Consider the following 12555-nt stretch of genomic DNA (forward strand, 5'->3'; position numbering starts at 1 on the left):
AAAAAAAAAAAAAAAATCGCAAAAAGCACACAACTGAATCCTTCATTACTGCTGGAAAAATATCACTGGGTGATCAACAATGTGAGCAAAATGTTTTGGACTCTGGGTTGAACTGACCTTGAAGTCGGATCCTGGTTTTGTCTGTAAAGTAGAGCTGACTTGGAGGCAGACGGCCTGAATCTTGCGGAACATGCCTGGAGAGGAACCGTGCTGCACCACCCCCTCCACCTTTAAAGTCAGCTGCTGGTTGTTCTGTACTGGGATTGGCTCGTTTGGTGTACGAGGAGATGGGGAGAAAGCAAGCTGAAACAAACAACATTTAAAATGTTATATATATATATATATATATATATAATGAGTCCTGTGTTGAGCCAACAGTGAAGCATCCTGAGACCATCCATGTGTGGGGGTTGCTTTTCAACCAAGGGAGTGGGCTCTCTCATAATTCTGCCCAAAAACACTGCCATGAATAAAGAATGGTATCAAAACGTCCTGCAAGAGCGACTTCTTCCGAAGATCACATGAGCAATTTGGTGATGATACCCTTGAATATTAATACTGTGTGACATTTTCTGGATGATCTACGACTGTTTTTATATTTTGTGATAGTTGCTCATGAGTCCCTTGTTTGTCCTGAACAGTTCAACTTCCTGCTGTTCTTCCGAACAATCCTCCAGCTCTTGCACATTCTTTGGTTTTCCAGCATCTTCTGCATATTTGACCCCTTTCCAGCAGTGACTGTATGAATTTGAGATCCATCTTTTCAAACTGAGGACAATTGAGGGACTCATACATAACTATTACAAAAGGTAAAAACATTTACTCATGCTCAAGGCGGCAACACGATGCATTAAGAGCCCGGGGGGTGTAAACTTTTAAACAGGATAATGATGTGTAAATTTTTCTTATTTTGATTAAAGATCTTTTTTTTTTTTTTTCATTTAGTACTGCACTTCAGAAGCTACATAAATACATGCATGTTTCCCAGAAGACAAAATAAGGACAGTTTACCCTGATCATCCAATTCAAAGTTTACACCCTACAGATTTTTGTTTTGGTCTGTGTGATCCCGCCCACTTACAGTTTACCCAATAATACTTTGATGGCCTGGGTTGCCAGTTTGCAGAAAACACAGCATACTGCAGCCATGGAAGCCAGTAAACGAACTGAGTCAGAGATCACAGATTCCACCCGACCTAAAAAGCCTCGGCATCCATCTTAAAATGCTCTATGAGCAGAGGCATATTAAAATGCGGATAAATCAACTCATCGGTTTACAGTGTAAGGTTCATTGCCTTCCATTGTCATTTGCGCTCGTTCGTGTTGCATGTCCTCAATCTGACAACCCACGTGAGCGCTGAGTCTGATGGGGAGGGGGCGGGAGAAACAATATTTTGAATTTAGACCGCAGTACCCATTTCAACCACTATCTGTCATTATTCCATACTGCAGCTTTAACTCTGAAACAAGCAGCGCTTCAGATTACATGTTTTTATAATTACGATGCAGTCTTTGCAATTAGATAATCGTGCTAAACCATACTGCGTTCCTAGGCATTGTTCGAATTAATTTAAAAAATGTTACCGGCCAACTGGCGAGTAACACTGTGTCATATACTCGCCAACGCTGATTTTTACTCACATTTGAAGCTTGGTGAGTATTAATTGTAGGCCTTTTTTTTCTTTAAAAAAAATAAATCACAATTTTATTACTGTTAAAGTACCTATTTTCATTTTTTTATTTAATAATTTATGTTTATTAATCAATATTTTCATTTATATATTTTTTTTTTTGCATTATACAGAGTACTTACTTTAATGCTGGTGGACTGAAGCTTCTGGAAGAAATATCTCTGGAATGACAGTGGTACCTTCAAAATGGCTATGACAGCATCACACAGACAGCCAGTGTGCTTGAAACAGATAAAAAGACACATTTAAAAAAAGCAAGAAACAGAAAAAAGACAGTAAAAACATGCCTATAAAAAGTGAATCCAAACGGATTGCAGACAGGAACACTCTGCCAATGGAAACACTTCAACATTACCAGGTAAGAGACAGGAGGGTGCTTCCTGCTTAAGTTTTCCACTTCCTCCAGGACGTGATTGAACACAGCCAGCATTTTCAGTTCATACTCGCTCTCTGCCAGTACTGATCCGTGTGTGCCGAACTCCTGGAAACTGAACCAAAGAAACCGCATGGATGCCATTACAATGTGCCAATGAAATATTCAAACTAAAATCTATTAAATAATCATATTATGAGTCTTCGTGTTGGTGTTGTGTGTAATAATCTTCCAAATGTATTTTTGTAATCCCACATTGAATATTTGAAGCATATGTATTAAGTTATGGTTCATATTACTAATTCACGAATGAATCTATAATGATTCATTCATCTGGTCAGTAAAACATATCAGAAAAAAGTTGGGAAAACGCTACAAATTTTCATAGCTGCATGAGTGGTAAATGTTAAGAGTTGGATTATTCTTACCTGGCCGTTTGCGGATCAATTATTAAAGCCTCAATAACGTAAGACACAAGCAAGCAGCTTTGCTGTTGTCTGAGAAAAGTTTTAAGGAAAGTACAGATTATCTCAGGATGACGTCTTCATTCACCGTGGCCTTGCAAATTCCATATTTAGTTTGAAACAACAGCTGAAAAAGTAAAAAGTGTTACTTTTGGAACAGTATAAACCAAATCACTAATGTAAACAAATCTGTGACACTGACCATGCAAATTCATTTTGTAGAAAATTAGTAAAACTTTTTAAAATGTAGTTAGGGTTAGTATATATGTTTTGTAAATTTAATATAATTAATAATGGAAATTATAATTTTAATAAAATTTAATTACCAAAATTTAGATTTTTCTTATATGCTCATATAGTATGCATTTATTTGACCAAAAATGCAGTATAAACAAGAATATTGTGAAAATGTAATTTAAGAAAAAAAACATTTTAAAAAGAAATAAATGTGTTGCGGTATCCACACACACACACACACACACACACTAAAAAACGTAAATTATTTCAAACTTTTAACTGCTAATGTATATTATATCATAATTCAATGAAAAAGTTTGTTAAATTAATACAAACGATTGTATAATATTAATACTACTTTATAATTCTAGAAAATTAATAAATTAAAATAGAACAATATTATGCTCTGAAGCATTTTTGACAATGATTAGCAATAAGAACTTTTATTAAAAAAATTAATTAAAAAAAGTAAATATTTTTGCACACAGATTGTCCTCAAAGAAAAACAAAGGATACAGTTCAACATTACGGAGGGTGGCGTAGTCGGCATCAAACGAAGACTGATACAGGTCGGCATAGCGAGCTGCCAGACTTCTAAATTCATCCATGGATAACTTCATCTGAGTACATCCAAAAAACAAACAAACAAAAAAAAAACACAATAAATATGCCATCCTCAAAAGAAAATTCTAGAAATAATTTAGACCACATAATGAGGCAAGTGCAGAAACATTAACACACAAAGTATGCAGGCATAGAGATGTCTGTGTGTTTTGAGCACCTGTGATGAAATGCGGCCGCAGCGCTGCAGCTCGCTGCCTGAGGACAGAGCGATGGTGGTGGCGATGGCAGGAGGGGGGCTGGTCTTCAGACTGTTGCAGGTGCAGATGAGCTGGGACAGGGCCTGAAGAGTGTCTATACGCAGCTTCACAAACTCACACTGGAATGACAAAGGACTCAGCGGCGTACTGGCGGCCTGAAGGCGAAACAGGATTACAGTCAGTCACAAAAAAGTCTTCTGTGCTTCAATATGAATACAACAACAGAGGAACCAAAAAAAGCAGCCGGTAGACAGCATGCAAAAAAGCAAAAAGAGCATGACTGGCGAATCCTGACCGTGAGAGAAGCAATTCCCTTCTGGTAGGATTTGAGTGCTTCAGAGATGGCGCTCATGGCTGCGCTGTAGTCTCCATCTGAAAGGCCGCTGAGACACTGCTCCGCCTGAGAGAACTTTAAGTATAATATAATAAATTTGTGCATTGTGGCTTGATTTCATTACAATAATGCAAAAATCAGAAGCCTACAATAACGTGAAAAAATATTATCAAATAGTACATAGTAAGTGTCCTGAAATGCAAGAAAAAAAAAAAAAAAGGATATCTGAACAACACATGAACATATGGTTCACTGTGGTTGACCAATTCAAAGTAATATGAGTTTGTTAATCAAGATGAATTATAGTAATTATACAAATTACATAAACAATGGAATTACATAAATGTAAAAGAAAAAATGTCGGTAAATGTTAAAATGAGAGATATGATATATGGGTAGGGAAAAAAAAGAAAGACCGTCCATTCACCTCTTTTTTTTTCAAACATAATCAAGATTTTAGGTTAAAATAATTATTTGTAAAAGAAAATATTACAGCCTTTTCCTCATTTTAAAAAGCACCTTTTAACGTTTTGGCAGTTCACAAGTGTCCAGTGTGGCAAACCAGTTTTTTTTAGATATGTTTTTGGCGTTTTGGCCTTTATTTAGATAGGACAGTGTAGTGACAGGAAGTGAAGTGGGAGAGAGAGATGGGGGGCGGGATCAGGTCCATGAGCTGGGATTCGAACTCGGGACACCCGTAGCACAACGGCACTATATGACAGGCTATCAGTGCCGACGCAAACCAGTTTTAAAAGTACAAATATTCCATGTAGTCTATAAATGAATATGATCATAAAAACTCCATGTATACAAGACTAGAAAAAATTACAGAACTTTTAGATGTGCTGCATGTCACACTACAGAACGTTGTTGTTAAAGCTGGAACTCTCATTTAAAGACATGAAAGAACATAAAAGATTTTTTGAGAGTGTTTTGTCCATACATTGGAAGTCAATGGTAACCAAAACAGTCTGGTTATCAAAATTCTTAAAAATCTGTTCTTTTTTGGGTGATCTATCTCTTTAACATTTATATTTGAACCCACTTTAGGCTCCTGATTTTTAAGGGACATCAGGCAATGGAGTCAGAAAGGTCTTCCTCCCTCATAGCCCAGCTCACCATGCGGGAGGCCTGTCTGGCAATGCGGTACACGGTCCACCCATTGGCCACATTCTCCAACTGCTGCCTGATCACTGTCTTTACCTCGGCCGAGAGTGAAGCCTGACTGGCCACGAATAATACTGTTGCCAAGGAAACCTAAGAAAAGCAACAAGACAAACTTTGACTGTTTTGGTAAAATGAGACTTAAACAGCTACGGTTGGACATCATTTCTGTATTTGCTTACCAGAAGCTCCTGCTGTTTCTCTGAGGTTCTGTGACTTGCCACCCTGAAGAGGTCCAGCAGGTCTCCCAGCATTCCCTCTGCCAGCACCGGCTGCTGTGTGGCAATAGCAGCCAGAGCCTGACACATGAGCACCCGCGCAGAGTCACACACGCAGTGCAGCTGCGCCAGCAGGAGCTCCACAGAACTCTGACTGAGATGAGGACAGCTCTTCAACATCTTCACCAAAGAGGTGAGCACCGTCTGAGTAAAAAAAAAAAGTTAACAATTCAAGACTAAAAATGAAAACTCATGTCATCATTTACATCATTTGACAAACAGTTGATGGTCCCCGCTGACTTCCATAGTATAAAAGAAAAACACAAATACTATGGAAATAAATGGGGACCATCAACTTTTGTTTGGTTACTAAAATATAAAGTATATAAATACTAAAATATCTCCTTTTAGGGTTCAACTAAAGAAAGAAACTCACTCATACTCGCAGATTAAAATTGTTCAGTTGTCTATTTTCAATAGTGTAGCTATGTATGAAGCACAGCTCAAATAGAGTTCACTTTCAAACCAAACTGCTTTCTGTTTGTCAACGTTGAAATGACTGAATGACATACATTCTTTGTATATCACAATACCTTACCTCAGAAAACAAAGTGGAACCTACTTACTTCTGTGAAATAACCAGTACTCTTTACTTTACAACTGGCAAAAATTTGAGTGAGTACCAGCTGTCCCACTTTAAGGTGAATTCGTATTTTCATTCGGCCCGCCCGTCATCTTTTTCGCATTGGTCTGGACAGACAAATTGCGTACCAAAAACGGACTACATATTTGTGACGAATATTTGTGCAAAAAAGCCTTAAAGGTGCAATCACATTCTCCACTGCTCAACAAAATTTGACAGGCAAAATACAGTCATTTCAATAGGAATTCGCTCGATTGGGAATTTTGCGAAAATTTCACGAAAAAGTATTCTTAAGTGTCCGGTTCTACGCCGAAATAAGCTACAGCATGAATCTGGCTCAGTGAGTCTACTGAAACATGGACTCAGACCATCGCAAGGACTGAAGGAGCCAGCTGGGTCAAGTCACATATAAGTAGGGCTGGGTATCGTTCAAAAATTTTCGATATCGATACCGATACCTTGACTTCGATACCGGTTCCTGAACGATACTTTTTTCGATACCAATTTTATGAAATCAATTTTAACAAGATTACATTATCTAAAAAAAAAAAAAACTTTGGTTTTATTTTTCAGCTTGTTGATACTTATACAAACTCAAAGACTCATCTCATGGGCCACTGCACAAAAGGAACAACATGTAACCAACACAATAAATCAGTGCAAATAGTTTTAATAAAGCTCAAATAGTCTTCAGTTTACACATCTGTTATGCTACATTTACACTAGTGCGTGTACGTTTTAAAATGCATAGCTCAGACAGAATCATGATTTCTATTCATTTTCCACTGATTTACTGAAGAGCATTAGCAGCTTCCAGCGCTGCTTGTGTTCTCTCTTCCATGATCGCTGCTCTGACTCAGAGTCAGAGGTAATAACATATTTAATTTCAGCAACATTACATGGCCAAACGCACATTAGATGGCAATCGGAAGTTATTACAAACACTCGATGGTGGTTTAAAGTGAGTTTTGAGTAAAAGCGGCATATAAATCTTATTTATTGTCTTATGTAGCATGATGCTTGTCGGAGATAGTAGAAAGCCGGCTTGAAACGCAGTGGAAACGCCAGTATGACGAGGATCATTTTCATTTTAAAACATAAACGCACCAGTGAAAATGTAGCCTTACATCTAAGGGGGCTGGGACGCATTCACACTACAGCCTCACGTGTGCGCCACATCTCTGAGTGTAACCGGTGTAAATTTGTAGGTGTGTTCGACTTGACGCGGACTGACTGTGCAGACCGAACGATGTATTACAGTACCACGAGAGCTAAAGAGAGCAGACTGCTCCGTGCACTTTCGAATCGCTCTCGCGGATGTCAAACACTGACCGATCTTCGCCGCACCTCTTCTAGTCGAACACACCGGCTAGTGCTGCAGGCTCCCTTAGGAAGCTCTGTAAACCTCGAATAACACTCACTTTAAGTGTGTCCTGCGCAGTCTTACTGTCATCTTGACTGCAGAGCAGAATGAGAGACTCCATCCCCATCACGGTTTCTTGTTCCAGCTGGATGACCTCTGAAATTAGGTTGTCATTTAAATATTCTCTATTTTTGACCTCCGTTGGGTCTATACAACCCAAATTAAATAAGCCTATACATCTTTGGTGAGGAGAAACCAACCTTTCTCTGGACAGGAAATGGCGATACTGGTCAACACTGTGATTCCATGGGCTGCCACTGCCAGGTTACTATGGTAACAGCACTCCTGCGCCAGCTTCACCAGGTCAGTGTGTTGGGGCGCTGGAGACGCCTCACCTGCATCATCCAGAGAGATCAGGTGGTTAAACTCGCATGCGAAATGTAACAAGACCACATAAAAATAATCTGTATTCACTCGCATATATGCATTTTTAGTAGTCAACGTGACTTCATGATTTTGTACCTGTATTAGGGCTGAAGTACTGTTTAATAGCAATGGTACCGGATAGCGTGGAGAGGACAGACAGCATTCCCAGCTTGAGACTGTTGTACGGGGTGCTGAGAGCACATTCGCATAGCACCTACAAACACACAACTCGGAAATTACATACATTTGCAGTAGTAAGAAGTGAACCAGCTGTTTCACAAATATCCATGTCTGACCTGTATGTTCTTCCTGGTCCACAAATGAGGAGCTTTTTTAGCCAAGAGCTTGAGATCCTGAATGGCGAGTCTTTTCACTGCTTTTCTGGGATCCTCCTTCAAGTACTGGAGAAGTAGATGAATCTACAAGACAAAAAAGAAAAAAAAAAGAAATATTGTTAGAAATAAATTGTGAGCAATTGTATGAGAAGGAACTGAACTGAACATCACAGACAAGGGCATCATATCACCATTTTATATCCATTTTATATACATTTATATACTCTTATTTTCATCAATGCATTTCTTTGATCAAAAATACTAATATATATATTTTTTTAAATTGAAATACTGTGAAATATTATTACAATTTAAAATAACTTGAATATTTTAAATCGTAATTTATTCCTGTGATGCAAAGCTGAATTTTCAGCATCATTACTCCAGTCTTCAGTGTCACATGATCCTTCAGAAATCATATTATGCTGATTTGCTGCTCAAGAAACATTTATTATTATCAATGTTGAAAACAGTTGTGCTGCTTAGTATTTTGTGGAAACAAAAAACATTTTCTGAATTATTTCATGGACAGAAAGTTCAAAAGAACAGAATTTCTTTGAAATAGATTTTTTTTCTATCACTTTTGATCAATTTAATGTATATTTGCTGAATAAAAGTATACATTTTTAAAAATAAAAATAAACCTTTCGAATGGTAGCGTACCATTTAATAATGGCAATTTTTATAATTTCATACAAAAATAAATTGTAATTTTTTACATTTACAATCAATTTTTTTTTCTTTAATTTGAAATAATCATTCAGGGAGAAAAAAATGCATCAGTGCGAATATGACTTCAAATTGTGTAATAAAATCAACAGGCTCAAAACTGAAATGCATTTTGTTCGACATGTCAAATCTAAATAGTTACCATTATAATCAATGAAGTGGTCTACACTGGATGTTTCCATCTGTGACCCAGTTTGGAGAGTAGGCTAAAATGTTTTACTTGGTGGCAGATTTTACAATGTTACTGTGGATACACTACTGTAACAAATAAAGTAATTCTGATTTTGAGTACGAGTCATTTGCTGCTCTAAATATTCTGTACATTAAAGGGGTCATATGATGCAATTTCATTTTTTCCTTTCTCTTTGTTAAAAAACATATGAAGGAATGGATCAATTTTGTGGCACAAACAATATTAAAACAAAAACCAGTTAAAAGTACTGGCTTTAAGACAATATAAGACAACAACAGACACAGGCTGACCTGCTCCGGGATATCGACGAGTGAGGAGGTGGCCAGCTGGGTGAAGGTGTGCAGCGTGACGATGAGCATGGATGTGGAGGGGTAGGAGGACACCAGCTCCTGCAGTAACTCCCTGCTGCACGAGGCCTGACTGGCATCATGGTGCATGTGCTGCAGCATCGGGATCAACTTCAGCTTCAGCTCCACTGGAGTGTCCAGTCCTTCAGTCAAACACACACAGTTCAGTCAGACTGGAGACCACTAATCCAAACCATGAGGATCACTTACATGAAGACAGCACATACCTTGAATCATTTCACTAATCTTGTTGCGAATTCCTGCAGCAAAATCTCTACAAAAAAAACACAGTGAGTGATGTTTAAATTTAAATTCTGTTTTCTAACTTTAACTAGCCATCAGCCCACTTCATTTATAATGTGTGTGTGTGTGTATATACAGTGGGTATAGGCACGAGGCCTGACTGGCATCATGGTGCATGTGCTGCAGCATCGGGATCAACTTCAGCTTCAGCTCCACTGGAGTGTCCAGTCCTTCAGTCAAACACACACAGTTCAGTCAGACTGGAGACCACTAATCCAAACCATGAGGATCACTTACATGAAGACAGCACATACCTTGAATCATTTCACTAATCTTACATAAGTGAAAGATATAACAACAACAAGAATCACTGAGTTGGAAAAAGGATCACCTTGTGTCAGTATTTTGTTGAACCACCTTTTGCTTTAATTACAGCCTTTAGTCTGTTGGGATATGACTCTGTCTCTACTAACTTTGCAATATTTGTCCACTCTTCTTTGCAGAACTGCTGAAGTTCAGTTCAATTTGATGGTGAGTGTTTGTGGACTGCAGACTTCAAGTCAACACTGACTATTTCGACAATATATTAAAATTATAACTATGGTTACAAAGTTGCTTGTTACCAGTTATCTATGCCATCAGTCCTTCAATTTTTTATATTTTCTAAATGTTTTGTATTTTCCCCCCTTTTTAACAGCAACTAATATATAATATAGTAAGAGTTATAATTCCTCACTCTTAAAAGAGCTACTTCCCAGACCATTTACCATTTCTGATTATGTGTTCAGTTCATTTACTCAAAATAAATAAATTAATGAATAAATAACAATTTAAAAATAAATAAATAAATACAATTATCTGGGTGATATATTGTTGATAAATTATATATTGTTTAATATATCTATCGTATCCATTATTCAGTCCAGGCTTGTTCATACCAAGAATGACAACTATAAAGATAACTACAACAATAACCATATTAGCATCCACACCAGTGCACAAAAACATTCTGTCTATCAGTACAGCTGTCATAGTGTACACTTACTTGGAGTGTGATGAGAAACTAGCAGCTGCAAAAATAGCCGCCTCTACTTCAACATTATCATGAGAGTCCAGACTTTGCCGGATGCTGTGATGGGCATTTTTTCTCTCTGGAATAATGGAGGCTAAGCTTCCCAACATCCTGCCAAAATGCACAAAAACATATATGTTGACAATGTCTACGATCACATTATTATTCCTGAGCATATTCTAGGATGGTCTTTGACATAATAATTGATAACATCATCTAAATAAAATATTAGTAAGAAGCTGAAAAGAAACGTATGACGATTGTAAAATAAAATAAAACATTTTGAGGAAGTGCATGCCGAAAACACCAGCGTCTGAGAGTACCTGAGAGTTATTGCTCTGGCAACAGGATCATTGCTATGGATGACGGAAAACACTCTTTTGACAAACTCATCCACGTTCAGAATCTTCTCCAGGTGTTTCTCGCTCAGCTGCGTGACCTTCAGCACACAGAGTCGCAGAAAGTTGTTCCTAATTTGACAGATTCAGAACCTTTCACTCAGTACAAAGCTTTAAACACATTTCAATTCCAGATACATTTCATGTAGACAAATGCAATGGCGTGTACATTTCATGACGAACACAGAACAGAAGCGCAACTTAGAGGGACACATCTCCAGATGTCAGTTACATAGTCTTGTCCTGGACAAATAGCATTCTTCAGAAATATTTGACCACTGCAACTGACCAATCAGAAGCAAGTATTCCAGAGAGCCAGGTAATAACAGCATACAGACAGCCTCAAAGCTAATAGATATGGATTTTTATTTAATGCGCATAATTACCCAAGTCTGAAGATGTCTGCCAGTTTCAGGAAGGCAGAGTTGATGAGGATGGGAAAGGGATACTTCTGAAAGAGTTTGGGGAAAAGGACCACGGCTTCACATTGGTCACCCAGTTTGCAAGACCTTAAACCTTCAGTTGCGAGAAAATGAGAATGACTGCGTAAGTTAATGTGCAATGGGCTGAACAGATAATATATAAGGCATGTGTAATTTAATCTGAGCACACAATCACGCAGTAAACAAACACGCACGTGTGTGAGAGTGTGGTGTTTATGAAGAGGCACCTTTATCGAGCTCCATCAGCGCTGAATTGGCGTCCAGCTCCTGCTCGCCATAAGCGGCCTCCGACAGAAACGAGCGCGCCGCGGACAGCGACATCATCTATTGTTAGATTGCGAAAGATGCGGAACGACAGCCTGTTTTTAGATTCAGTGTTTTATTCGGTAGATTAGAAAGACTCGGTGCATGAAGTTTGAAGTGGATGACCCGGCTGCAGTGCAGGTCACGTGACAGACGAAGCCGGGATCTTTACGTCGGGTTTCCGTTGAACTACAAAGAACGCTAGAAGCGAAAACCGTTTGTCCAAATAGGGCGTGGCTTATGTGTCGGCGTCAACTCTGATTGGTCTCAGTCTCTGCTAATAAAAAAAACAAAAACTTTTTGCTCTGTTTTCGGGCTCCGGCTTTTTATTATTATTATTATTATTATTATTTATTTATTATGTTTTTTAATACTGTTACACGCTTATTTATTTATTTATTTATTTATCTACAATCAACCTTTAATTACACAGTATAATAAAATAAATATTTGATTTATTTTAAATAAAATAAAATGAAATAAATATTCTTTAATGTTATTCACAGATAAGGAACATTTTAATTAATGAATAAAATGGCAGTAATATTTATTGTTGTTTTGTGATTCACATCAGAAATAATTTCCATTCTTACAAATACATTAAAAAGAACATATATTTTTACAAAAGTCATAATTATGACACAAAAGCTTGAAATGTTGAGATAAGCCATACTTTTAACTCAAAATTATGACTTAATAAGACACAATTTCTACTTTTTAATCTCACAATGACGTAGTATCTTATATTTCTGACTTTT

General features: G+C 37.6%; 1 protein-coding gene across 1 annotated transcript in view; it reads right to left on the reverse strand.

The window, feature by feature from the left end:
• The window catches only part of ints7 (integrator complex subunit 7), a 13001-nt gene extending 1028 nt beyond the window's left edge, over nt 1-11973 (reverse strand). Inside the window, 19 exon segments of the mRNA XM_016544873.1 lie at nt 114-303; nt 1814-1912; nt 2047-2179; nt 2493-2561; nt 3282-3385; nt 3547-3741; nt 3882-3995; nt 4998-5177; nt 5267-5506; nt 7367-7464; nt 7569-7703; nt 7831-7948; nt 8031-8153; nt 9282-9481; nt 9566-9612; nt 10627-10764; nt 10977-11123; nt 11438-11567; nt 11722-11973. Coding sequence (XP_016400359.1) covers nt 114-303; nt 1814-1912; nt 2047-2179; nt 2493-2561; nt 3282-3385; nt 3547-3741; nt 3882-3995; nt 4998-5177; nt 5267-5506; nt 7367-7464; nt 7569-7703; nt 7831-7948; nt 8031-8153; nt 9282-9481; nt 9566-9612; nt 10627-10764; nt 10977-11123; nt 11438-11567; nt 11722-11818 — 2557 coding nt within the window. The 5' untranslated portion in view covers nt 11819-11973.
• Nucleotides 11974-12555: the final 582 nt, after the last annotated feature.

This window comes from Sinocyclocheilus rhinocerous, unplaced genomic scaffold (genome assembly GCF_001515625.1).
Source record: "Sinocyclocheilus rhinocerous isolate Xijiao unplaced genomic scaffold, SAMN03320098_v1.1 scaffold3963, whole genome shotgun sequence".
Lineage (NCBI taxonomy): Eukaryota > Metazoa > Chordata > Actinopteri > Cypriniformes > Cyprinidae > Sinocyclocheilus > Sinocyclocheilus rhinocerous.